Below are 26,962 nucleotides of genomic sequence, written 5' to 3'. Positions count from 1 at the left end.
CGAATTACTGTCTGAATGCTTAGTTAAGAAAGCAGATTTTCAGTGTACTTCTCCTGACTGTTTTGGTTATTGCAGGGGATAATTTATTAACCACCGAATTCAACCAACCTGAGAAATGTAGTGACATTAGGTCGATGTCATTGGTTTCTTTATGCTGGGACCCAGCGAGAAGAGAGTTTAGTTCCAGAGCATGGACTTGGTGCCAGGCATGGGAGTCAAAATATTTACTGACCATTTAGGCAGAGGAGGGTTTACAGGGAAGCTTGATTTCTCAGAATACTGCCCAGTGGTTTGACTAAGTTAAGGGAAGTGTAGTGGGACTAGTGAATGTAAAGTTGTTAGTGAACAATCCATCAAGTGTATGCCCAGCCAGGTGCGTAGGACCTCCTACTAACGGAGCAAAACCAAAATATGACATGGTATCAACCAAAGGTTCAGAATCTGGGTCCAATTGGTTCTCCGGATTAAAATTAAAATCCCTTACTGGAGTAAAATGTGATTTAGACAGGGAAGATTCCAGAAATGATTCCATAGCATGAATAAAAAGGGTTTAGGCCCCGGCTGGCGGTATATCAGGAGTCCGTTGAAGGACTGTGTTTTAGTAAGTTCAATATTGAACAGGAGGGCTTCGAGTTCAGCCGACGAAGCAGGTGCAAAAAACGCTGAAAACGAGATGCAGTAAATACCCGCTATTCTTCCTCCCTTCTTGTGGGGTCTATCCAATCTAAAAATAGTACAACCAATAGGCACCGCCACTGTTCTCTCAGGGCCCGAAGTCCGGTCAGCCCAGGTTTCGGCGATGAAAACTAGATCTACCTGAAGCACATCTAAAAATCCAGGGAATTCTACCTGGTGTTCGACCAGTGGTCTAACATTGGTCAACAAGTAGCTGACCCGTGGGTCCAAAGAAATAGCTTTATTGGACCCTGCCCCTGTCTTAGTGGCGGTCCTACCCTGTGGGATGAATGACTCATTTTGCAAACATGGCAGAAGGAGTAAATAACATCTGGAGCTGTAGGGCTCAATCTATGGCAGCTGTGAACTTTACCTGAAGGTCTGAGCGCTAGCAGAGCATCTCTGAAGTAGGTCTTCCATGGTACTCTATGCGTGACGCGGACTTACAAGCCTGGTTGAGTTAATGCATTTAGTCCGTTATCTATATTGATGACGTAGTTGCATTTTTAAACCCGGCGTCCGGCTCCCAGTTGTTCATTGTGTTTGGAGGTATGAGCTTCGAGGTGACCAGACGTTTTTGAGTCACGCGCTAGTCCATTTCATTGTATGTCAGGTAGATGCCTGCATTATGTTCAGGAGGGGTTTTCATGCCTGTTCACAGTTCTAAATTAATTAGAGGACATTGTGAAGGAAGTGCATTGGAGGACACGGTTACCGAAGTGCATTGGCGTTTTGGCTTACATTCCAACCCGCTTAGACTGACCATACATGCTCGCAGGTATTTCGCTGAATAATGTAGCATAGTTTGATTTTACATTTGAGGCGTATTCAGTTTACAGCTGCATTTAGTTTTGGTTTTATTACAGGGTCTTCATTTTCATTACTCCACACTCCTGATAAGCTTTTGGTTCATCGAAGGTCTTCAGTATCTAGTGCTGCGTTTAATACAGATGCTCAGGTTAATTGCGCATTCCATTTGCTTCTTGTGCAGATCGCGGTACTGGTTTTTAAATTACTCATTGAGGAACCTGACTGTCAATTTCATGTAAGTCTTTAGCCATCCTATTCCTCACTACACCAGGTGACTTACTCAGCGATATTCTTAAGCTTTCTAATGGGGGGGCAGCCAAACAAAATGTTCACACTTTTCTAATTTTCGGTTACCTTCACCATTTGACACATTCTGAGATGGTATACTCACTTACATTTCTGCTCTCAGGCACTCGTTGGGTTTGCTATCATTTACATCAGTGTACATTTTCTTATTGCCATGCGTAAGCGCATTAGGAGGGTCATTACTTTTACTCGCATCTCCTGTACTTTGCTTATCAAATGTTTTTGTATGCATCTGTCCTTACGGTTTGTTTGCATTTTTATAGTGGCCCCTGAAGAAGGGATGTTTTAAATCCCGAAATGCATTGGGCATATCTTTCAAAGAAGACTTCACATTTATGTTGACTTGAACATTATCGTCATGTTCCTATGTTCACATATAGTTTTTTGTACATTGCGACTACGGTCGAAATTATTGAAAATATTAGCATAATATGCCAAAAAAAGGCTAAAATATAAGGGTGTAATACACAAAATACGTGTTAAAAAGTGAATTACTAACCTTGTGTCTAGGAAATGTCTCCGTGTGATATCTAGGCATTTCACACGGATTAGCAAAAGTTAAAAAGTAATCCAAGAAGTAACATGTACTGTAACCTACAAAGTAACTGAAAGGTAATTCTGATTTTTGACTTACCTGTAAAATTAACCAATTGCATTTCAACCAGAATTCAACTGTATTTTTCTGCATAAATATTACAAAGTAGTATTTCACTTACCTGCACCAGGCCTGGCTTGGTTCTAGAGATAAAATAACTAAATATTTTTATACAAAAAAATTGGTCAGAATTTAGTCTTTGAGTGTGTGACATCATTTCTTGCCTGGGTCTGTATTCAATTCAATTCAATTCAATTCCATTCAAGTATTTATTAAGATTTAGAACTCATATAAAATGCATACAATTTTAGACAAATACAAATAGACTCTGAAAGTCTACTCATACAGCGGCCATATATACCGGGAATCAGAACCCCCATGCACCGAAGGGGCCTGACGCTACCAGCAAAAACGACCACAGTCAACACATCGCGGTTGAGGTAATTGCAAATTTGTTTATTTGACCTTTTGACAATTATTGCTATTTTATTTTTATCTTTTTGATACTCTTCCACTTATTTGCTAGCAGGCCAGTGACTCTGGGCTCTCACTACCCCAAAATGGCCGATAGCCTTTAGGACAGGGTCAAGGGTCCTCCCCCACCCACCCACTGGTCACTTCCTAGCTTGTTTACAACAACAATTACTGCTGATTCGTATTTCACTGAAACCGAAATAGGACCAGAGACACTTACATGCTCATGGACAGAAAAATAGGACTTCTCTACTCCCCTCAGCTTCCCTACAGTGTGATGAACAGTAAAGCAGGACTACACTGGCTCCTCTTTAGTTAATAGAAACCAACAGAGGACCACGTTTCTGTTTAAGAAAACCTCTTCTAAGAAGTCGGCCATTGTAGCCTGCCTGCACCACATTACTATTGCCTGTAGATACCTCAGCCCTTAGCTAACTACTGATGACCCCTCCCCCCCCTCATCTCAGCTCAGACTTTCGGCCCTCACCTTATCTCTCACCTCTTACCTCCCTGGACAGTAAAGCAGGACTACAATGGTTCCTCTTCAGGTAATAGAAACTAACAGAGGACTACTTTTCTGTTTATGAATACCTCTAAGTAGTCGGCCTTTTCAGCCTGCCTGCACCACATTGCTATTGCCTCTAGAGACCGTAGCCCTTATTTAACTATTGACGGCCCCTCCCCTCCATTTCAGCTCAGACTTTAGACTTTCATTAAAATCGGCCCCCATCTTTTCCCCCTCCACTCTTACTCTCTGCCCCTTGCCCTGCTTATTTCTTTTGCTTTCTCTTCTTTTCGCTTACCCCTCTGCCTACCCACCACCGTACATTCATGGGGCATTCATCAGGACATCTGAGATCCAACCCCCCGTCCCCTCTCAAGCCATATTAAATTAATCTCAGCCGCAGTTTTTATTTTCACCCTCCCACACCCACCCTCCGTCCCAGGCTCTTATCATTGGACTCCTCCGAGCCCTCCTGAGTCCCTTACAACCTTACACTCTCTTGCGCCCCCTACTCCACACCCACTTGTCTACGCTTATCATGGAACTCACAGGCACACACACTTACATCATCATCTATCCCCCCAACCTCACAAAAAATCTGCCAAAAGGTTCAAGCACAATTATATTAAATCACACCCTGAAACTCTCTTCGCTGATCCTTATTGCTCATTACGCAACGGGAACACAACCACTGACATCAATGGAGGAAAGCATTCCTAGCCTCATTACGATATCCTCCACTAGGAAATCCGCACATGGTCTAGTTATTTCTATTGCCCCATCCCAGCTCTTCCAAGCGACAGCTACCATCACCATCTACAATAGCGGGACCATCCTCATTCAATCCACAGACCATAGTTTAAATCTCCTGGATAACATCTTCCCCCTTCATTAAAGAACAAGTGTCTAATCCCCAAGCTGTTACCTAATCGACTCCCACCTCCAGCACTCAAGATGTTACTTCGACCACCTCCTCTCTCATCCTCCCCCCTCTGCTTCCCCGTCCACTACGGGCATCGGACATTGCACTTCTTATATCCTGACTACCCCTCCCATCAACACACCTCACTTCACTGCACAGAAATCTCGCACGTTCCCTCCACCTAGCATGATCGAGAATACATCCGCTCCCCCTATAGAAACAGAAATCTCTCTGGATACGATCATAGCTCCCCTCTCTATCATAACCCCCTCATTAATCAACTCCCCCCCTACCTCATCCCCTCTTCACATTAACACTCCTAACAAGGACTCCTCCAACTCCAGCCAATCCCCCACAGCTCAGTTGGTGGCACTTAACAGGACACCTCATCTCCTTCTCGAAATCATACCACCCTTAGTTCACACACCACTCCCAATCATACCTCCCACAATCGCTCTCCAGCCAGCCACACCAACTACCCTGCCAACCACATCCACAACTCTCCCACACACATACGCAACATTACCTCCATCCCTACTCACTCCTACCCCAGATCACACACCCCTGCCTCCAACCCTACTCACTCCTACCCCAGATTACAAACCCTACAAGTCCACATCGTGCACACACACACATCGCAGCCACCCTCCCCATTCATAACCACCCCAGACACCAGACTGGATGAAATTATGTCCACACTTCACCAAATCAAAGAGAATTTCCACGCTTTTAAAGTGTTGATATCGAGACAACCATGGCTCTCCAGATCCTCAATAACATCTTTATCTAGCAAGCCACAGACTCACCCACCTATCACCTCTACACAGATTATACCCAGCTGGAAATCAGTACCCTCCCGTAACTTATCTACCTGCCCAATGCGAAGCATCAACCCATTTTCTAAGAACAATCTCCGCTCTCTTCTACACTCCTACGAATCCTCTCCTACGATTCCCATATCGCTCACTGACATGCCCATCCCTACTATCCCTCCCAACCCCCACAGGTCCTCCACTCACAACAGTAGAGGAATCATCGACAATAATCTTAGAAGAGTCCCAATCATTCAGGACCCCACCTCCTCCCTCATCACACCCCGGCTTAAATGCACACTCCTGAACTGCAGATCCGCCTCTAAACACACTGCAGACATAGCTGGCCTCATTATCTCAACTGATCTGGACCGGATAATCCTAACCGAAACCTGGCTAACTGAATCCTCATTGCCTGTCATCGACATCCTAGTACCCCCAAATTACGACATCATCAGATTGGACAGGAGTGGTAAGACAGGGGGAGCAATTGCATGCATACACCGCAGCAACATCGCCGTAAACAGAGCCATATCCCTTCTATTCCCCTCTTGCGAATACATTTGCCTCGACATCAACAGCAATGGCAAACCTGTATGCTCGTTACACATCATATATCATCCTCCCGGTGACAACCTCATCTTCACCGAACACCTCATGGACCTGGTCACAACGAACACAGGGCGACAAAACACCCAAATATTCCTTGGCGACTTCAATCTCCATTGGAACGACCACAATGATACAGTGGTCAACAGCCTCAAAAACTTCCTCGGCGCCCTATACCTCAACCAAATCTGCAACAGCTCGACACACAAATGCTCAATCCTGGATTTAATAATCTCTAAAATTGATTCCACTCAGCTTGAGGCAATCCATCCCTGTGATTGGTCAGACCATCATATTATTACCTTCTTCATCATGGAAACAGTGTTCCAATCCACAAAACCAAAGGTATGGAAAAGAGACTTGAAAAAACTCAGCGCTAACACGTTACCCTCTTCCTGCCACACTCTACTTCTGCCCCCAGCTGGTGCTTCCAACGTACATGATCCCACCAACCACTACCTTAACTCTATGACCTCGATAATTAACGAAATTGCTCCCCTTCAACTAAATAGAGTTTCCACGAAAGACTCTAAACCCTGGCTCAATGGCCTTCTTAACGAGGATAGACATTCTCTCAGAACCTTGGAACGCATCTGGAGATCGGTCCCACCCGCCAAGCACCTCAAGATTCTAAGAAAAAGAGAAATGCATACTATAGAAAGATCAAGGGCTCTAAAGCAGACTTCTTCAGCCATCAACTAGACCAAGCAAGAAACCGTCCTAAAAAACTGTTAGAATTAATCAAAACCCAATCTAAAGACGCACCTCAACACCCACAAGACTTACCTTCTTTAATCTAAACACTGACAACATCTCCTCAATGACCAAATCTCACACTCTAGTCCTCATAACAAAAGCTCACCACTACCCCAAACTGCGTCACAACACATCCCTTCAAAGTTTGTTCTAAAAAGCGACGCAGCGTAGTCTTCCTTTGATACCTATTCGGAAGAAGCTATTGGGAAGATTCTCATGGCCCTGAAACATGCCAATCACCTCACAGACCCTCTCCCCGCAAACACGGTTAAAGGCTTCACCCCACTTCTCCTACCTCTCTGGACCAAAATCATTAACAGTCACTTCTACAAGGCTGCATCCCTAACACCCTCAAGGTGGGTCAGGTATCACCCATCCGAAAGAAACCCACAGCTGACCCCACAGATCTAAACAACTACCATCCCATCTCCAATAGTCCTACCGTGGCCAAACTTCTGGAAAAATGTGTACACCACCAACTCTGAAAACATATTGACCACTTCGACCTTCTTAACAAACACCAATCAGGCTTCCGAGCAGGTCTCAGCACGGAATCAACCATGACCCACATAATTGATGATGCACTAGAAATACTTGATCAGAACGGTACATGTCTTCTCATCCTACTAGATCTTTACTCAGCCATTGATACGGTCAAACACGAGAACTTGATAGATCTGCTGAACCACAGAATGGGTACATTAGCGACAGTGCTTAACTGGTCTACCTTTTTTCTGCAAAACCGGACTCAAAAATTCAAGATCAACAATACCCTGTCCAAAGCCATTCCAGTTACGCTGGGGGTCCCGCAAGGGTCTTCGCTATCCCTGACATTATTTAAACTATTCATGGAACCACTCACCGATTTGCTACAAGCATCTAACGTGCAATTTCACATGTACGCAGACGATACCCAACTATACCTTAAGATCCACTCCCTTGAAGACATTCAATTGCTCAATTCAACGCTTAAGAACACCCAGACATGGCTGGCACAGAACCATCTCAAACTGAACGCTCTAAAAACGGAATTCCTCCTAATTGCTCCACCGGCCAAAGCCCCCATAATGTATGACTGGGTCAAACACCTTACTGCGTTCAACGTTCAACCAACCATTGTCGACTCAGCGAAATCATTAGGTATAACACTTGACTGCAAACTAAATATGCAGAAACACGTTAGCATCGCTACTAAGGGAGCTAACTCCCAGATAAATACACTGAGGAAGCTGAAACCCTTCCTGCCCATCAATGACTTCAAGATGGCAGTTCAAGCTCTAGTTATCCCTCGGGTTGATTATGGAAGTGTCTCTCTATGCGGCCTCCCCAAAGCGACTACAGCCCCCTAAGAGGTTCTATTAATGCTGCAGCGAGACTCATAACTGGTTCAAAAAGAAGATCCCACTCCTCCCCAGACCTAAACTCCTTGAACTGGCTACCATTTGAAGCCAGAATTCATCTGAAAATAGCATGCATGACACATAAGGCCATACATCACAATACACCCAGCTATCTCTCACAGAAACTGTCAATATCTGGTGGCATGAGATCCACACGTGCAGAAAACTTAATACTGAAGCCACAAAGATTCAACAAGCAGAAAACATATAAATGATCCTTTTCAGGAATGGCGCCTAGGATATGGAATGCACTACCCCCAGAAACAAGACTGAACTCCTCCTCTGCATCCTTCAAGAAGGAAGTAAAAGTGATTCTTATGACAACTAGTCAACCCAATCATTGTATTTGACAGTGGCATGACGCACCCGGACTCACATGTTTTCGAACCTTATTGCCTTGCTTTATGTTGATCAAGATGTTATGTATATTTGTTTTACCGGCTTTCTTGTACTATATAATTAACCTCATCTATTGTAAAGCACTCTGATATCCGCAAGGATCTTGTTTGCGCTCTATAAAACTTTCTAAATAAAAATAAAGAAAAAATTAAATATAACAAACTCATTCCACAAACAGCAAACCGGATAAAATAGCAAGGCGTATCCTAAGAAATACAAAAATGTACGAGGAGCAGTAACTATCAACAAGTTCAAATACAAAATAAAATCCAGATTTCATCCTCAGCAGAATATTTGGTTTTAGCAGCAAAAAAGGAATTTACTAAGCATATCCGAACCTGCGCAAAACACAATTCAATAGCAGCAGTGCATGTGCAAAAACACAATCCAGTATCTCACTTTAACTTAGCAGCAGAACGAAAACATCTCCCTCTTGTGCAAACAGCAGCAGACAACAGCAATTAAAATATATAAATGAATTCCTTAAAATAATTTAAAAGTTTTGAACACACTGCTTCATTTTTTGTCAAAATAGAAAATCGCGGGCTGAAGTTACATTTTTAACACCATTTTGTAAGAACATTGACGTAGCCTGAGTCTGTACAATAAATGCTTGACACAACCCTCTGATAAAGCCTTACTGCTCGCCCACAGTACCACAAATAGACAGTACGGTATTATCTACTTTTACCTCTGCCTACCTTTGTGGTTCCACTGGACTCTGTGCACACTATACCTTGCTTTTGTATAGTCAATACAGAGCCGGCTTCCTACAATCAGCCACTTGAAATTTCAGTTTTTACTTATTATGTAGCATTCCAACTGTTATTTTAAAGCACTCGGACACCCCATGCTCATATGCACTATGTAAAACTGCAAATAAAAATACATTTAAAAAACAAATACACAGAGCACCCTTTTTGGTTTTAAAACAGTCAAGGATTTCATAGTTAAGTTACAAACTAGGGACAATTGAGACAACTGATCAACTATGCTTAAAAAATTAACCATTTCGGCTGCTTCAGAATTGAGCTAACTAAAATTCTCCCAGACACGTTAAAACTGTTGTAAAATGCAAGATTTTGAAACAATGTACCCTGAAAAGGCAAAAGAAGGGAATGCTGTACAATTCAGTTCACGCAGATATAATTAAACCAATCTGCAGATTTAAATTAAGTCTCAATCAAAAGTGAAGAAAAATGTTTATTTAAAGGAATTTTTAATAAATTATTAATAACGAAGTTAAATTAATGAAATGGTAAAATACTGCTGTAAATTATTTTATTAAGTACATTTGAAAAAGAGAAATAAATCTATCATATACACCAAAAATACATAGCGATTTACAAAAATCTCAAGTCAACCTTACCTTCGGGCAATGTAATAGAAAACTGGATTCCCAGCTTTTGATGTTCCTGCTTGATAGAAGATATTCAGAGTTTTCAAAGCTTTGAATTCCTCCTTTTCATGCACCTGATGCCTATTTTTTTTAGAAAAATTGCACACTTTAAAAAACAATGTATATTTGAAGTTTATATATACACAATAATTTTCAGCGCACCTGGTGCTGAAATTCCCAAATAAACATGATCATCCATGCAAAAACTGTTATGAGCTCCAATAATGTATTTATTTATTATAACAGTCACATCCTCGGCCAAACCATATCTAGGGCAGTGGAAATCACAAGTTAGAGCCACAGGCATAAGAGCGGTTAGCATAAAAGATTTAAAAAGTTTGCCAGGCACAAAATAGGAAATTGCTTTACTGCAAATGTAATGTAATGTAAAAGGCATTTCTAAAGTACGACTGTTACTCCAAAGAGAGTCCTTGCGCTCTGCACTTTCAGTGGAACAGAGAGCGAAAACAGACAACTCTTTGGGCGCTCTGGATTTTAGAGATGAGGGTGGGATTTTGAAGTCCAACGTTGCTGTCACAGGTAACCAGTATTAGACTTTTTTTTGTGTGTTTCTTTAGAAAGTACTTGTAGAGTACTTCTTTGTCTTTGACTGAAAACTAACAAGTATTGAGAACATTTTAAATTACTTCTGCTAAATATATGCCAATACAATTATTTAAAGGCTGCACAACCACCCTATAAAGTGGAACAGGTCAGGTACCTAATTTTCTCCCGCTAACAAACATGATGTGTTGGGATGAGAGAGTGAAGAATAATTAAGCATTCATCTCCCCTAAGGGACCCAGTATCACCTGTAATGATGTTCCCGGGTGGCATTTCATGCCTTATAGGGCAGTAAAATGCTTTTGTGAAAGAAGTTATGAATTGAGCTTTTTTCCACCCAAGCCTCTCACTTCAACTGCCTAGCTTATTCATCTTAGCTTTATTCTCAGTTACCTGGTGGACAGTTAGTCGAGTTCACTCCATCATCCCTCACCCCTTACCTAATCCCCATTCCTGGCCAGATCACAATTAATATTTGCAAGGTGACCCAAGGACGATCAACATACAGATATATTCCAATGACAACTGATATCGAAGTCAACAATTAATGCAAGTGTCTCAACAAAAAGGAAAAAATGTGAAGCATTGTGTCGGTCATCCTCATGTTGCAGTGATAGAAGCGGAGTTAGATAACATCTAGAATTATATCTGGCACAATTTAGACAAAGCGCCGCCACCAGGCTATTTTGGACCATGTGACATTTGCAAAATAATTGAAATCATCTACACACATAATAATAACAACTTGATTTTCTATAACACTTGGTACCACAATTTTGCCAATCACACTTCTTTTAAATAGCAGATTTTACTATTATTCCAAAACGGGATATAATTTATGACTTAAGGGATAGCAAGAGCCAAGTTGTCTGTACATACATACCAGCATCAGACAACAACTTCCATAGATATCAGAACAAGAAGCACTGAATCATCCTTCTAGCACAGGTTCAACCACTGATTATTATATTTATATCTGGAGCATTAATAACTGGTCTTGAGAATCAAGTTTATTCACACTCCAGGTTAAATGCCAAGCCGAAAACGGTATAGCTCATATCTGGGAAGAGATGATGGCACCAATACCTCAAACTAGAGGAAACCCCACAACTAAATGAGTAGTAAATAAACAAATACATGAAAAGTGATATAGCCACACAACTCTCCTAAATGACTCAAGACCTGTTCACCTATATTAGTCAAAATCAAAATCACTAGGAATTGCTCTTTCTGCTGTTTTTCACGAAAGGCAAGTGGCTGACAGGGGTCCAGAATTAATCTGTTCCAGATATATAGTCACTTAACAGAAAGAAGACTGTCCTTTGGAAAACGGTCCTTAACTATTCACCATTATCAGTAGTAGATCTTTGGTTTGCAAATGTCTGCCAGAAATAAGATTGTCTTCCAATAAAAAAAGAAACTCCTAACATTTGAATAAACGTTCAGAAGGAGCACATGAACATTCTAGCAGTGAAAGCCAGAGGACTGCTCTACAATCTCAAAAGGCAACGATTCATTCTCCAGGAGCTCACACCAGCCAAATGGCAAAATTCTAAAAAAAAAACGCATAGTCAAAATCCCTATCAACGTTCAGTTATTCGGTTTGCCCATTTGAAGCTAGCCGATGCAGGAAACATTTGGGGTAGACAGTCAAAACAATAAGGAGAATGTTTTTGGCTTCCTCGCCGCTACATTGCACCCAAGAAAGGAGGCTGGCAGGATAGCCAGATAGCAGGGTCGGTGGCTGCATGTCACTGGACACTCTATATAGACACACTAGCTATGCCCACCAAAAGGAGGGCATTTAGCTATAATCTCAGAGGAGTGCACTCCGGACGAATTCATGGTTTGAGGCTTGGGTTGTTGTTCACAAGAAGCTAATTATCTCCAGAATGTAATCACTCCTTAATGCAAAATCAGTAAGAAAGACACCATCTTGTTTCAAGGATCCAGCAAGGAGGAGGTAAACGAAGAATGTACATCTACAAAAATGTTCATACTGCAGAATAATCATTTTCCAATGATTAGCCAGACCAGTAGATTGATTCAGAAAAGGGGGTGGTGATGGACAGAGCATCTGAATTAAGCAGAACACTCAACCCAGTCAAAAGATCAGGGCTTGATCCATCACCGTTTTTTAGCTCACTGCACCATCCCAGTTCAGAACCTGGCTACATGCAAATTAGTCTGTCCCTGGCCCAGTGCATCATGGGAACAGGGCAGACCAAACTACCAAGCCAATTCTTTACTGGAAAGGTAACAAGCTTCCGGGGACCGGTTTCTGGCATTGCAGCCGTCTTCGGCCCGGCTTGCTTGAATCCTGATGGTGCAGTGAGCAAGGGACTCATGTCTGAGCATACCCTTCCACTCCTATAGTGGCCAAAACGATTCAGAAAAGGGGGTGGTGATGGACAGAGCATCTGAATTAAGCAGAACACTCATACCCAGTCAAAAGATCAGGGCTTGATCCATCACTGTTTTTTAGCTCACTGCACCATCCCAGTTCAGAACCTGGCTACATGCAAATTAGTCTGTCCCTGGCCCAGTGCATCATGGGAACAGGGCAGACCAAACTACCAAGCCAATTCTTTACTGGAAAGGAAACAAGCTTCCGGGGACCGGTTTCTGGCATTGCAGCCGTCTTCGGCCCGGCTTGCTTGAATCCTGATGGTGCAGTGAGCAAGGGACTCATGTCTGAGCATACCCTTCCACTCCTATAGTGGCCAAAACGATTCAGAAAAGGGGGTGGTGATGGACAGAGCATCTGAATTAAGCAGAACACTCATACCCAGTCAAAAGATCAGGGCTTGATCCATCATTGTTTTTTAGCTCACTGCACCATCCCAGTTCAGAACCTGGCTACATGCAAATTAGTCTGTCCCTGGCCCAGTGCATCATGGGAACAGGGCAGACCAAACTACCAAGCCAATTCTTTACTGGAAAGGAAACAAGCTTCCGGGGACCGGTTTCTGGCATTGCAGCCGTCTTCGGCCCGGCTTGCTTGAATCCTGATGGTGCAGTGAGCAAGGGACTCATGTCTGAGCATACCCTTCCACTCCTATAGTGGCCAAAACGATTCAGAAAAGGGGGTGGTGATGGACAGAGCATCAGAATTAAGCAGAACACTCATACCCAGTCAAAAGATCAGGGCTTGATCCATCACCGTTTTTTAGCTCACTGCACCATCCCAGTTCAGAACCTTGCTACATGCAAATTAGTCTGTCCCTGGCCCAGTGCATCATGGGAACAGGGCAGACCAAACTACCAAGCCAATTGTTTACCATGAGCTAAAAAACGGTGATGGATCAAGCCCTGATCTTTTGACTGGGTATGAGTGTTCTGTTTAACTCAGATGCTCTGTCCATCACCACCCCCTTTTCTGAATCGTTTTGGCCACTATAGGAGTGGCAGGGTATGCTCAGATGTGAGTCCCTTGCTCACGGCACCATTAGGATTCAAGCAAGCCGGGGCGAAGACGGCTGCAATGCCAGAAACCGGTCCCCGGAAGCTTGTTTCCTTTTAAGTAAAGAATTGGCTTGGTAGTTTGGTCTGCCCTGTTCCCATGATGCACTGGGCCAGGGACAGACTAATTTGCATGTAGCCAGGTTCTGAACTGGGATGGTGCAGTGAGCTAAAAAACGGTGATAGATCAAGCCCTGATCTTTTGACTGGGTATGAGTGTTCTGTTTAACTCAGATGCTCTGTCCATCACCACCCCCTTTTCAGAATCGTAGACCAGTAGATTGGGCATGAGCTCAAGTAGAAACGCATTTCAATGACCACGTAGGAAGGCTATTTGAAAAAGGAAGAAATGTGCGATGTTCATCCCACCCACGTTTCCTTAACCGTAGCTTATTCAATAAGGTTCTGGTGTCTTCTCCTTTCATACCCAAGAAGAGATCAACAGGTTTAAATTGTTGAAAACGGACTTGAACATCTGATCAGGAACTTAATAATTATGTGAGTAAATGATCTGTTAAGGTACATAGCAACCAAGTGAAATCTAACATGTAGCAATCATATGTCACTACTGCTCTCTATAAAGGCTTACAGACAGTTTTTAGGAAGACAGATTTTGCACAATATTACGTTGTTCACTAACTGCATTTGTTCTAAAATGCCTATTTTACTTTTGGCTGTTGTAAACAAAATTATGGCTCCCGATAAACAGCTCAGGCTCGATATGCATAGGGGTTGTGAAAGAAACAACATCACAGTGCAAGGATGTTGAAGTAATACGTACAAAAATGAGAGGCTATCAATGAAATGAGACGGAAAAAAGAGGACTAATAAATAAGTGATGAGATTAAAATAATTTTTTAAAGAAAGAACCATAAATAATACTTATGTTGCAACTGATCATTGTCTCACTAGCCCTGGAACATCATATTAAAGTGGCATGTCTTAATGCCTCTTGACAGTGGCCAATTGGATGGCCGACTGCGGTCTTAAACTGAATGGTGGAAAAACTGAGGTCAGGATCCTAGGTAACAACCCTCGGTCAAGAACTTCAGGATCTGCACGGGTGATGTCTGTTGAAGTCCAAGTCAGGAAACTAGCTGCAGGCTTTTTAAGATCTTCGGAACCATCAGAAAGTTATTGGGAATTCTAGCTTTGGTGATCTCGCATCTGGACTACAGTAATGCTTTTTACTTAGGTACATCCCAATCCATGCTAAAACGATTAAATATTGTCCAAAAGATGATAGCATGCCTGCTGATGAGAATGCCTAGGCATCACTTCGACTCAAATTAACTTGGCAAACCTCATTGGCTCCCAATAAAAAAAAAGGGCTCAATTTAAAGGGCCATGTATAACATATTGTGCTTTCGATAACACAGGCCCGATCTTACTACGCCGTCTTGTTCAGCCCTATGTGCCATTAAGATCCTCTAATTCACAGCATTCAAGGATTCAGAAAATTCATAAAAGCAGATGCGGGGGTCAGTCTTTTATTTACCCAGCAGCGAAGCTTTGGAATTCCCTCCCTTAATACTTCTCAGTTCCTGTGACAAACTCAGCTTCAGGAAGTCTCTCAATGTCTACTTTTTCAGAGAGACTGATTTGGTACAGTGGGAACTAGTTCATCTATATGCCTTTTAACGCCAGGAAGCCCTATTTGTGCAACTGTGCACCTTAGGAATGTCAATAAAAAAACTGAAATGGAAGGAACTGCATTCAAGTGTATCCACTACAGCAAATTAGTATAGTGCCCTAAATATTGCCAAGCATTGCCATTTTGTCATTTATTTTTTTCCCTACCACATCAAGCAATTTATTTGGAAGATACTGCTTCTAAGAGGGATTTTACTTGGGGTCTGACAGATTTAGTTCAGATACAAAATGAACGTTTCTGTAGCTCCATTTATAAATGTAACATCAGTAAAAAAAATTACGAATGAATAAAACTTAATTTAATATCTGCAAATGTGTACTGTACTTTTATGGATGCCAACAATTGAAAGATGAGCGCGTACTTATTTCTTTCTTATTGGGAAGGCATGCACACCTTCTCAATACATTCAGCATTAACTACACAAAGATATTTACCATTAAGTTTTCAAGAAAATTACCTTGTCATGAATTCCTCAAACTTTGAGCTGGTGAGATTCAAGCTGGACCAGTGGGTGTCTGCTACAGGTTTGTGCTCTGGGGGGCCCAGGTATGCAAGAAGTGTAGCCATTTTGTCAAAGGGTCTCCTCCCAACCGCTTTATGATCCCTAAAATAAGAAATTGATAAAAAAATAAATAAATTATGAATTGTTCTCTTAACCTATTGATCAATAAATGTGTGCTAAGCAAGAAGATATAATAACTATATGAGTTATATCAGAAAAAGAGCTTGTCCCTTTATTTGCACTCCACATGCAAACTTGAATTGAAAAGTGTAATTTGAAAAACTGCGAGAAGGAAATATAGCATCATACAGCCTTTCGTTGGTCTATTGATGCAAATACCATGTATCGGTTGAGTAACACTAAGTTGACAGAAAAAAACATGCAGGCGTCACAGATTGTTATTACTATACTAAGTAAGCAACATTGCACAACTTAAATTTTCATCTTCAATTTATTTGTAAATAACAAGGAAGGTAAAGTTTTCTACCGGTTACTGGAAAGATATTGGCCAATCTTCTCCTGATTGTTCCACAGCAATCGGTGTAAAGCTAGAACATTTCCATCGCTGATAAAGGATAAGCTGTGGTTTACAGTTTCACTAGCTGGGCAATCTGATGCAATATCAAGGAAAAACCTAAAAAATAAAAAATAAATATTTGTAACCCAGATGGAGTAGGCTTTTAAAAAAGTTTTTACAAGTGATAGTTTATATATCAGCTGACTTCAGAAAAAACATAAAAATGAAGAGAGATGCAGGTGAACTAGCAGTACAGTGTTTGGCAGGTGTTTATATTTTTGATACTTTTCGTCAAATATAGATTTGCTCCTTTTCCTTTCCAATCCAACTCCCACTGATAGATTCAGGTTTTATTGACAACAAACATAAAAGTCTAATCACTACCTTTTGAAATATAAATGTGCATTCTGATCTATATACCTATTTGTGCATGTATATTTATATATATATATATATATATATATATATATATATATATATATATATATATATATATGTATATATACACACACAGACACATATATATACACACACAGATATATTTATACACACACACATATATATACACACACACACATATATATACACACACACACACACATAGATACACACACACACATACATATATTAATACACACATATATATATATATATATATATATATATATATATATACACCCACACACACACATATATATGTATACATATATATAGACACACATGTATATACACACACATATGTACGAGTTACTTACCTTCGGTAGTGATGTGTCTGGTAGAGACGAATCTAGCCCCAGATTCCTTCATGTCGAATTATCCCCAGGCATGAGACTGGATCCGGAAAATGTTTTGCAATAGCATCCCTGCGCGCCGCAGGCGCGGTGGGGGGCGGCGGGACGACATCACGCAACTCCGCTCAGGCGCCATCCGTGCATGTGACGTCAGCGAGGTCACATAAGACACGCCTATGTCCGTTTTCTTCGGAGAACTTTTCCGCACCACAACGCGGAACTACCAGACAAAAAACTGTGGAAGCATCGGAACAGTGTGCGAAAAGCAGAACATTTGTAAAGAAACGGTGACTAACACAACCACCACAGTAGTGTCACACCGCAGAACCCAAGACAGGGAAAGAAGAAGCAGAGCCCTGCGCCACCACCCTGCCAGACACATAGACAACCTCCTACCTCTATGCCCCGGATGCAAGGAACATGCGTAAGGACAAGGCATATGTAGGAAACCCACCACCCCTAACCTGAGCAAGGAAGGGGACCAGTCCCAACACAGACAGGGACAACAAACATCCAAGCCACCCCAACAGAAGGGCAACCACCCACAAGGGACAAGGGCAGAACATGACCAAATGACCCTTAATCAGAGGGTAGCAATGGAAGGAAGGGAGGGGAGGACAGGGATAGAAAGCAATCCCCCCAAACCCCTGAGCAGCCAGAGCAGCAGGGCACTGGAGCACCGGAACCCCATCCTCCAAAGAACCAAGTAGGAATGAACCGCCCTCAGATGGAGTTACCCGTCAAGAATAAGAAAGTACTCACAGGAGACAGCCCCCCACCGGGAGGAAAGTACCGAAGACCAACCCAAGGGTCCTCGCAGAATAGGGGAGGAAGGGAGGGCCGTGAAGGAATCTGCAGCTAGAATCATCTCTACCAGATACATTGTTACCGAAGGTAAGTAACTCGTACATCTGATAAAGACTACTAGCAGCAGATTCCTTTACGTAGAATAGATACCCTAGCAATACCCCCTGGGAAGGAGGGTCTGCGAAAGGACCTCACCAGCCAATATGAGACAGAGGGCCCCACAGGGGACCAGATCTGTGGACATGGTAGAACCTCGTCCCTGCCAGGCAGGGGGAACCCTCACAAGCAGAACCCCACCAACGCCAAGAGGATGTAGGAGGAAGAAGAAGAAGGCTGAAGAGGAGCCAAGGGCTAGGTCAGAGAGGCCGAAGCACACACTCCCCCACAAGGCAAACCAGCTGCCGCCCCATTCCAAGACAGGAAGAGCGGAAGACGAAGCCTAGAGGATCCAAGGAAACGAGGCAAAAGAAGGCGAATTAACTCCAGATGGAGAGCAACCTGCCAGCCAGAACAGCGCCGGCAGTCAAAGTCGCCAGAAGAAAGAAGAACAGGCCGAGGAGGCAGCGCCCGGCAAGGGAGAACACAGGATCATCCCAGACCTTAGGGCAGGAGCAGGGAGAGGAGGAGATGCCCTGGCACACCACCACGAGTGGCCACGAATACGACCTCAGGAAGCAAAAGCAACCTACAACAACGCCATGGAGAACAGGCACCCGAAGGCGACCAGAACCCCGTAGCAGAGCGCAAGCCATATGACAACTACCACTACCCCACCTAGGGTACGATAAGTCCCAAAATATGGGAACCCTCTTTGGAAGAACTTTCGCAGCAGAGGAACAAACAAAAGAGCCACGGGGTATAAAAACACCCCCGCGAAGGCTTGACAAGCAGCCCAAGCAAGCAGAAGGCCTAATCTCAGGGCCAAGTCTGCGCAACAATTCCAACACACCACATAATCAACAAAAGGGCCGTCCAGCAGCCAACAATGCCAAAGTCCCAAGGAAGGACGCCAATGGCCAGAAAACACCCTCCATAGCCAGAACAACTGGCCTAAGAAGGCCCAGAATCAAACTGACTCAGGAGTCATTGAGGATGAGGATAAGGCGGAGGAGGAGGAGGGAGCCCTGCCAAGAGCCTCTGGATGGCGGAGTCGGCCGGGGCTTGGAACAACAGGCTGCCATCAAACGGAAGGTCAATGAGTCGCTCCCGAATATTCTCAGGGAATACTCCATCCCGAAGCCAAGCATGGCGACGGAGAGCGACCGAGGAAGCCATGGCCCGGCCCAGCACCTCCGAGCTCTCCAGAGCGGAGCAGAGAATAAACGCTGCAAGCTCCCGGCCATCCAACGCACGATGCCTCAAGTCCACTTGACTACCCTCTTGGGACGCTGCGGATCCCAGAGACTCAGCCGAGTCCTACAAACAGGAGGAGGCCAGAACACACAAGGTGTTCAGGGCCCACAGGGCAGCGCTGGTCGAGGCAAACATGTTGCGCCCCCAAGAATCCAACCAGGGGGCCTCTAGGGATGGCGAAGTCAACAGCGGCGGCAGGGAGGGAAAAGCAATCCGCAAAAAAGGACTAGAGGCAGAAGGGTGGAGGGAAAGGCACGCAGGGTCACACGGCGCAGGAGATGCCGGTGCAGAAGATGTTGAGGCACCGGGACCCCTGAGGCAGGACGCCTCCAAGCCCCCGTCAAGAAAGAAAGGAGGGAACCTTCAAAGGGATGTAAGATTTCTTGCCCACCAGAGCCCTGTTGGAGGACCTCCAATAGATGGTCCGCTGGAAAGAGAGCCACCGGGTCACCCATGCGCAGGATGCCCACAAACGTGGACACCGCATGAGCGAAGGCCGCACCCGCCTCCGTAGGGCCCAGCGGAGTGGAAAGCAGCTCCTCCGTGGGCGACGGCTCCAAACTAAGGCGGCCGTCCCAGAGGCCAAGCGAGACGGGCAAGGGCCAGACTTGGAAGTCAGGGGGAGCCAAAGAATGAGGGACCTGCCGCTCTTCCAACTAACCCTTCTGCCTCATGAAGGGCAGGGAGCCACCCTTCGACGCCGGTGAAAAAGACAACATACGGCGACCAGTCTCCGGGGAGAAGGACACCAAAATACAGCATGCCTCCGGAGAAGGAGCGTCCGAAGACGAATCCGCGGTACGACCCCTGCGTGGAGCCGTAGAGCAAGCTGCCTGAGGCAGGTTGTCGGCACCATCCGGTGTCGCCGGACAAGGTTCCTCCAAGTCACCCTGCACCGGAGACCGGAGCTGGAGTCGAACCGGTCCTGGGGCAGTGCCGAAGCGGCTTTGACCTGACCTCTACCGAGGTAGCCACCCGCTGGGGGAACGAGACGGGCCTGGGAAGTGACACGAAGACCTCCGCCAGGTGCAGCCCAGAATGAGGCGTAGATCGCTCGGCAACCCATGAGGCGGTGCCAGGGATGATTCCACCTCCGACTCAACCCCGTTGAGGCAGTCGCCTGTGGGGAGGAACGAGAGGGGCCCGGAGAGGGGCCCTCACCCGGCCTCGACCCGAAGCAGGACGAGGAGGGTTCACCGACCCCTGTGGCTCCTCAAGGTCCAGCTGTTGCCGGCGCCGTAGCGGCGTCAACTCAGCCTTAGACAGGACCACCTTGTCAAAGGACCATGAGGGGCTCGGGATGCGACCCAAGCCCCCAGGACCTCCTGTGACACCACAGGGACTCCCGCAGGAGTTTGCGGCGAGGCAGAGACGCCGTGGCCTGAAGGAGGTGCACAGAGGAGCCGCACCCAAACAGCACCACACCCTTCAAGCCTGGATCCGAACCAGTCGGCGCCAGGCGCAAGGCGAGGGGTCCGCCGACGCCCCAGGAGGGGAAGACGCCAGCAAGGCCTGCAAAGCTGCCGCGTATGTCTCCATTTGGACTCCTGACGCCCCAACACCGGGAAACGGTGGATAGGACGACACATGGGTCTGCATCACCCACGGAGAGTCCACGTCCCCAGCAGGCCGGAAACCAGGCCCCGGGGACAAACTGCAACACTTAACCACTGGGGAGCGACGCTCACGTGACATCGGAGAAGGCCGAGGGCGACGACCACGGCCGAACCTGAAGCCGTCCGCCGAAGCAGACCGAGGGGAGGACGCCGACCTGCAGAGACGCGCCAAGAGAAGTTTCATGTGGTGCTCCCGCCGCGACTTCGGCTTCAACTGTTGACAGACCTCACAGTCAGTGGTGCCGTGATCCTCCCCCAAACAACTCATACAAATGAGGTGCGGGTCCGTCACCGACATAAGACGCCCACAAAACGTACACGTTTTGAAGCCCTAAGGCATTTGCACACTGTTCCACCAAAAGAAATGGAGAAAAAAAAGGGGCCCAAAACAGGGCTGGATCCGCGTTGCACGCAGAAAAGGAAAAAACTGACATAGTCGCCCTGGGGCGGGTCTTATGTGACCTCGCTGACATCACGTGTACGGACGACGCCTGAGCGGAGTCGCGTGATGTCGTCCTGCCCCCCGGCACGTAGGGATGCTGTGGCAAAATGTTTTCCGGATCCAGTCTCACGCCTGGGAATAATTCTACGTGAAGGAATCTGCAACTGGTAGTCTCTATCAGATACACACACACATATATATATATATATATATATATACATATATATATATATATGTACATATATATATACACATATATATACATATGTATATACCTGTGGTGAACAAGCCTGCCTGTCAGGCGAAACACGTCCAACAGCCGTTTGTGAATAAATTGCGTTTTCTATACAAGACATGGCGTCGTCTCCCCATACCTTGGTATAGGAGTTTTGGAATTAATTGCAGACTTTGCCCAGTCAGTCCGACAACGACGTCGCACCCTTTGCTCTGGCGATGCGGCACAGATATACACACACACATGCACAAGTTACTACTTGTGTAACGATATATCTGTAAGAGACATTAGTTAGTGATAGATCCCTTACCTTAAAATATCCCCAGGCGTCAGACTGGATCCGGAAAATTTTGCGTAGCAATACCCCTGCGCGCCGGCAGGCGTCGTCGGCAGCTCCGCGTCCGTCGGCGGCGTCGTTAGCGCCGGAATGACGTCGTCGTACTTAGACGCCGCCCTCGCGCCGGACGTCAGTTCTGATACACAGCTTTTCCGCGCCAGATACGCATAGCCATGATAGAACCAACACTGGTGCCATGAAACTAGGGCCCTGAAAGGGGATGACCTGAACCCTAGATATCGGTTCGCAGAACGGGGAGGATGGGTGGGTCGGTAAGGAATCTATCACTAACTAATGTCTCTTACAGATATATCGTTACACACGTAGTAACTTGTTATCTGAAAGAGACATGTTAGTGATAGATTCCTTACCTTAGAATAGATACCCCAGCAATACCAACCCCGGTGGTGGGTCTGCGAACCAATAATCACACCAGAAAGTCCTGGAGGACGGAACGGCCAAAGAAGCCACCCCTCCGGACTTGGGTGTCCAGGCAGTAGTGTCTCGCAAACGTGTGCAGCGAGGCCCATGTAGCTGCCTGACAAATGTCCTGCAAGGGCACTCCTCGGCCCAGGGCAGTCGTAGTCGCCGTGGCCCGAGGGGAATGAGCCCTCAGCCCAACAGGGGGTTCCTTCTTAGCCAAGGAGTAACACGCCTGGATGCACAAGATGATCCACCGAGAGATGGTCCGCTTGTGCACCACCCGACCCTTCTTAGCGCCCACGTAACCAACAAGGAGTTGGTCATCCACCCGGAACTGGCGTGTGCCATCCAGATAGTAAGAGAGCGCACGTTTTGGGTCCAGACGGTGGAGCCTCTCTTCCTCCTTCGAGGGATGCGGAGGCGGAAATAAGGTGGGCAAGGTGATAGATTGCCCGATGTGGAAGGCCGTGACAACCTTGGGCAGGAAAGAGGGTCTCGTCCGCAACACAACCTTGTCCGGATGGACAGAGAGGAAAGGAGGTGTGGAAGAAAGAGCCTGGAGCTCACTCACTCTCCTGGCAGAGGTGATGGCAACCAGGAAAGCAGTCTTCAAAGTAAGAAGACAGAGAGGACAGTTATGGAGCGGCTCACAGGGAGCACACATTAGGTAAGTAAGTACAAGATTCAAGTCGCACTGGGGCATCACAAAAGGAACTGGAGGAAACGTGTGTGATGCCCTTCAAAAACCTATTTACAATTGGGGACTTGAACAAAGATGGCTTATCAGGTAGCCTTAAGAAGGCGGAAAGGGCAGAAAGGTAGCCCTTGATAGTGCCCAGAGCAAAGCCCTGCTGGGCAAGAGAAAGAAGGTAGAGGAGAACCTCAGAAAGGGGGGCAGAGAGAGGATCCACAGCCTTTGCTGTGCACCATGCCACAAATCTGTTCCACCTGTTATGTTATGTTATTTATTGTCTTTTGTAGCGCACGGCTACTCAAAAAGAGTGTCCCGGCGCTTTTATTAAACCTGTAGCAGAGTAACACAACACAGTGATAAAAAGCAGATCAGCGGAAACAAAGAAACAGGAAAAGCAACCTAGAGGGCAAAGAGCCAAGTTTTAAGGCCCTTCCTAAAGGTAAGCAAATTAGTGGCACCACGTAAAGCCAGAGGCAAAGTATTCCACAACTGTGGCGCTAGCAGCCCAAAGGAGCGGCCTCCAATACGAGCCCTTTTTACTCGCGGGACCACCGCAAGAAACAGAGATTCAGATCTTAGGGATCGAACCGGATGGTAAAAGGCAAGTCTCCTTTGGAGATACTTTGCTCCCACAGCATGAAGAGCCTTGTAGGCCAAGGTGAAGGCCTTGAAAGCTATCCGCTTCCGGATAGGCAGCCAATGGAGTGACTGCAAAAGGCCAGCAGCACTGGCTCGCCTATTCAGGCCGTAAATGGCCCTCGCGGCCGAGTTCTGGACGACCTGCAGCCGCTGCAAGAGATATTCCAGCAGGCCCAGATAGAGGACATTGGAATAATCCAGTCTTGAGCCAATCAAGGCCTGCACTGTCATCTTCCTGTGCTCCTCTGAGAGTAGAGGCAGAAACTTCCGGAGCATCTTGAGGAGGCCGAAATATGTTCCCGTTAGACCAAGGATCTGAGATCTTAACGTCAGACCCTTATCCATCTTAACCCCCAAGTTCTTAACCAACTGGGATGAACAAGACGGGGGGAACATATTAACAGGCCACCATGCCTACCAATCCGGATCAGATGGACAGCCGAAGAAGAGTACCTCAGATTTATCTGAGTTGCACTTGAGGCTGTTCAGCTGGAACCATTTAAAAACAGCCCCAAGGCAATCACGGATACTCTCTCCATCAAAATCTCCTCCTTTCCTGCACGAAAAGAGGAGCTGGGTATCATCGGCGTAAGACACGATCTGGGCCCCAAAAGACTCCGCCAATGCCGCCAAAGGGGTCATAAAGATGTTAAAGAGAGTCGGGCTCAACACAGAACCCTGCGGAACTCCGACTCCCAAAGGCGGCATCACGGCCGAGCTAGGTGAGGCCCTGACCGTTTGTCGGCAGCCAGCCAAAAATGATCTAAACCAACTGAGCACCGTCCCCCCTCAGACCGATCTCATGGAGTCTAGCGAGAAGGCCCCCATGGGGGACGGTGTCAAAGGCCGCCGACAGATCCAACATGACAAGCATGGCTTTACCCCCCCCCCCCCCCCCCCCCGAGTCCAGGACCTCTTTAATGGCTTCAGACACCTCCAAAAGCGCCGTCTCGGTGCTTAGGTTGGGGCGGAAGCCAGATTGAGTAGAGTGCAGTACATTATGAGATTCCAAAAAGTTGGAAAGCACTATATGCACATGCTTCTCCAGGATTTTCGTAAGTGCGGGGAGGAGAGAAATAGGCCTGTAGTTGGCCAGGACTTCCGGATCAAGACCAGGCTTCTTCCTGCAGGCATATACTGACTTTGTGGAGGGACGCCTGGCTGCCAGAATGACATTACAGACTTCAGGAGGCAAGTCAAATGGCCTCAACTGTCGCCGCTCAATCTCCAAGCTTGTAGGTGGAGACTGGACAGGTTCGGGAGGAGGACCGTCCCCTGCTGCTGCGACAGAAGGTCCTCCTGAAGAGGCAGACGAATCGGGGGATCGACAGACATGCTGAGTAGCTCTGGATACCAATATCTTCGTGCCCAGTCCGGAGCCACAAGGATAACCTGGGCCCGGTCGCGCCTGATCTTCTTCAGCACTCTGGGCAGAAGTGGTATAGGCGGAAAGGCGTACAACAGACCGCAACTCCACTCGCGACGAAAAGCGTCTGAGCGAGTGCCGCCTTGGAAATTCCAAAGTGCAAAACTGATGATATTGCGCGTTCTCTTCTGTGGCGAATAGATCTAACCAAGGCTCTCCCCACTGCTGAAAGAGACCTTGCGCCACTTCCGAGTTCAGACGCCATTCGTGATCCATCATGCACCGACGGCTGAGTTTGTCCGCCCTGGCGTTCAGAGAACCTGCCAGGTGTTAAACCTCCAGGGTCACGCCCTGACGTTCCAGCCACTGCCAGAGGCGCAGAGCCTCCTGGCACAGGGTCCACGACCCCACCCCGCCCTGTTTGTTGCAGTACCACATGGCGGTGGTGTTGTCCGTGAACACCTGCACTACACTCCCTCGGACAAGGGGAGGAATGCCTGCAGTGCAAGTCGGATCGCCCGCAGCTCCAGAAGGTTGATGTGGAGCTGGGACTCCGCCGGAGACCAGAGGCCTCTGATCTCCGCCTCTCCCATGTGGCCCTCCCAGCCCTGGAGGGACGCGTCCGTCACAACTACGTGCTCCGGTTGGGTCGGCGAGAGGGATCTGCCGCTGACCCAATCGCGGTCTGTGAGCCACTGCAACTGTATTGCAGTGCCCTCCAAAATCAAGACATGGTCCGACAAGTTTCCCTGATGCTGGGCCCACTGAAACTTCAGGTCCCACTGCAGAGCCCGCATCCGCCACCGGGCATGATGCACCGGAAGGATGCAGGAGGCCATCAGCCCCAGAAGCCGCAGCGTCAACCTGACTGAGACTCGGGACAAAGGCTTAAAGATCAGAATCAGAGCCTGAATATCCCGAACCCGCTGTTCGGGAGGATAAACCTGAAACTGCGCAGAGTCTAGAACCGCTCCGATGAAGAGGAGCTTCTGAGAGGGACACAGGTGTGACTTCGGCACATTGATGGAGAACCCCAGCAGGTGCAGGAGATCGGCCGTAGTCTGGAGGTGGCTGACGACTGTCTGGGCGAGCCTGCCTTCAACAACCAGTCGTCGAGGTAGGGGAAGAATGACACCCCTAACCTGCGCAGATGAGCTGCGACCACCGCCATCACTTTCGTGAACACCCGTGGGGCGCTGGTAAGGCCGAAGGGGAGCGCGGTAAACTGAAAGTGCTCGTGGCCTACCGAGAACCGCAGGTAACGCTGGTGGGCCGGCAGGACGGGGATGTGAAAATAAGCGTCCTGCAAGTCCAACGCTACCATCCAGTCTCCGGGGTCCAGGGCAGCTAAGACCTGAGCCAAAGTCAGCATCTTGAACTTCTCCTTCCTGAGGAAGCCGTTGACGTTCCGTAGGTCCAAGATAGGGCGTAGGCCCCCTTTGCCCTTCTTGGGTACCAGAAAAAAGTGGGAGTAACAACCACACCCTACTTCTGGCCCAGGGACGCGCTCGATGGCCCCCTTGGCCAAGAGGGCCGTAACTTCCTCTTGCAGAAGTTGCAAGTTATCCTCGACACGCTGGATGGGTCGGATGATTTGCAGCACCCACCTGTCTGACGTGACAGTGCGCCAGTGGAAGAGGTGATGGCGAACCCTGTCCCCCACTGGCGTCACATGGGCCTGAAAGCATGGACTAGGAGGGTTTTGAGGCAGGTGCTGCAGGGGAAGGTGTGGACTGGCCTCGCCTTTGTCCCCCACCGCCGCCACGGCGGCTTCCACGGCCGCCACCACGCTGTGTAGCAGTCTGCTGTGCGTGGCTGGCAGCACGTATGGGGGCGCCCCTTCTTTGGCCACGAAAGGAGCGAAAGGCACCCGTTTGCTGGAGTGGGGCCGAGAGGCC

The 26,962-nt window shown here is 46.8% G+C and overlaps 1 protein-coding gene across 8 annotated transcripts in view; it reads right to left on the bottom strand.

The window, feature by feature from the left end:
• Window positions 1-26,962, bottom strand: part of NF1 (neurofibromin 1) — a 2,143,703-nt gene that overhangs the window by 707,508 nt on the left and 1,409,233 nt on the right. For all 8 annotated transcript variants that reach the window (XM_078679713.1, XM_078679719.1, XM_078679717.1 and 5 more), the window contains 3 exons: window positions 16,332-16,478; window positions 15,800-15,946; window positions 9,633-9,743 (listed from right to left, as the gene is read on the bottom strand). In XM_078679713.1, coding sequence (XP_078535839.1) covers window positions 9,633-9,743; window positions 15,800-15,946; window positions 16,332-16,478 — 405 coding nt within the window. The remainder of the gene's footprint in view (window positions 1-9,632; window positions 9,744-15,799; window positions 15,947-16,331; window positions 16,479-26,962) is intronic.

Source organism: Lissotriton helveticus, chromosome 3_1 (assembly GCF_964261635.1).
Source record: "Lissotriton helveticus chromosome 3_1, aLisHel1.1, whole genome shotgun sequence".
In the NCBI taxonomy this organism is placed as follows: domain Eukaryota; kingdom Metazoa; phylum Chordata; class Amphibia; order Caudata; family Salamandridae; genus Lissotriton; species Lissotriton helveticus.
This window is presented reverse-complemented; position numbering and strand designations above follow the sequence as displayed.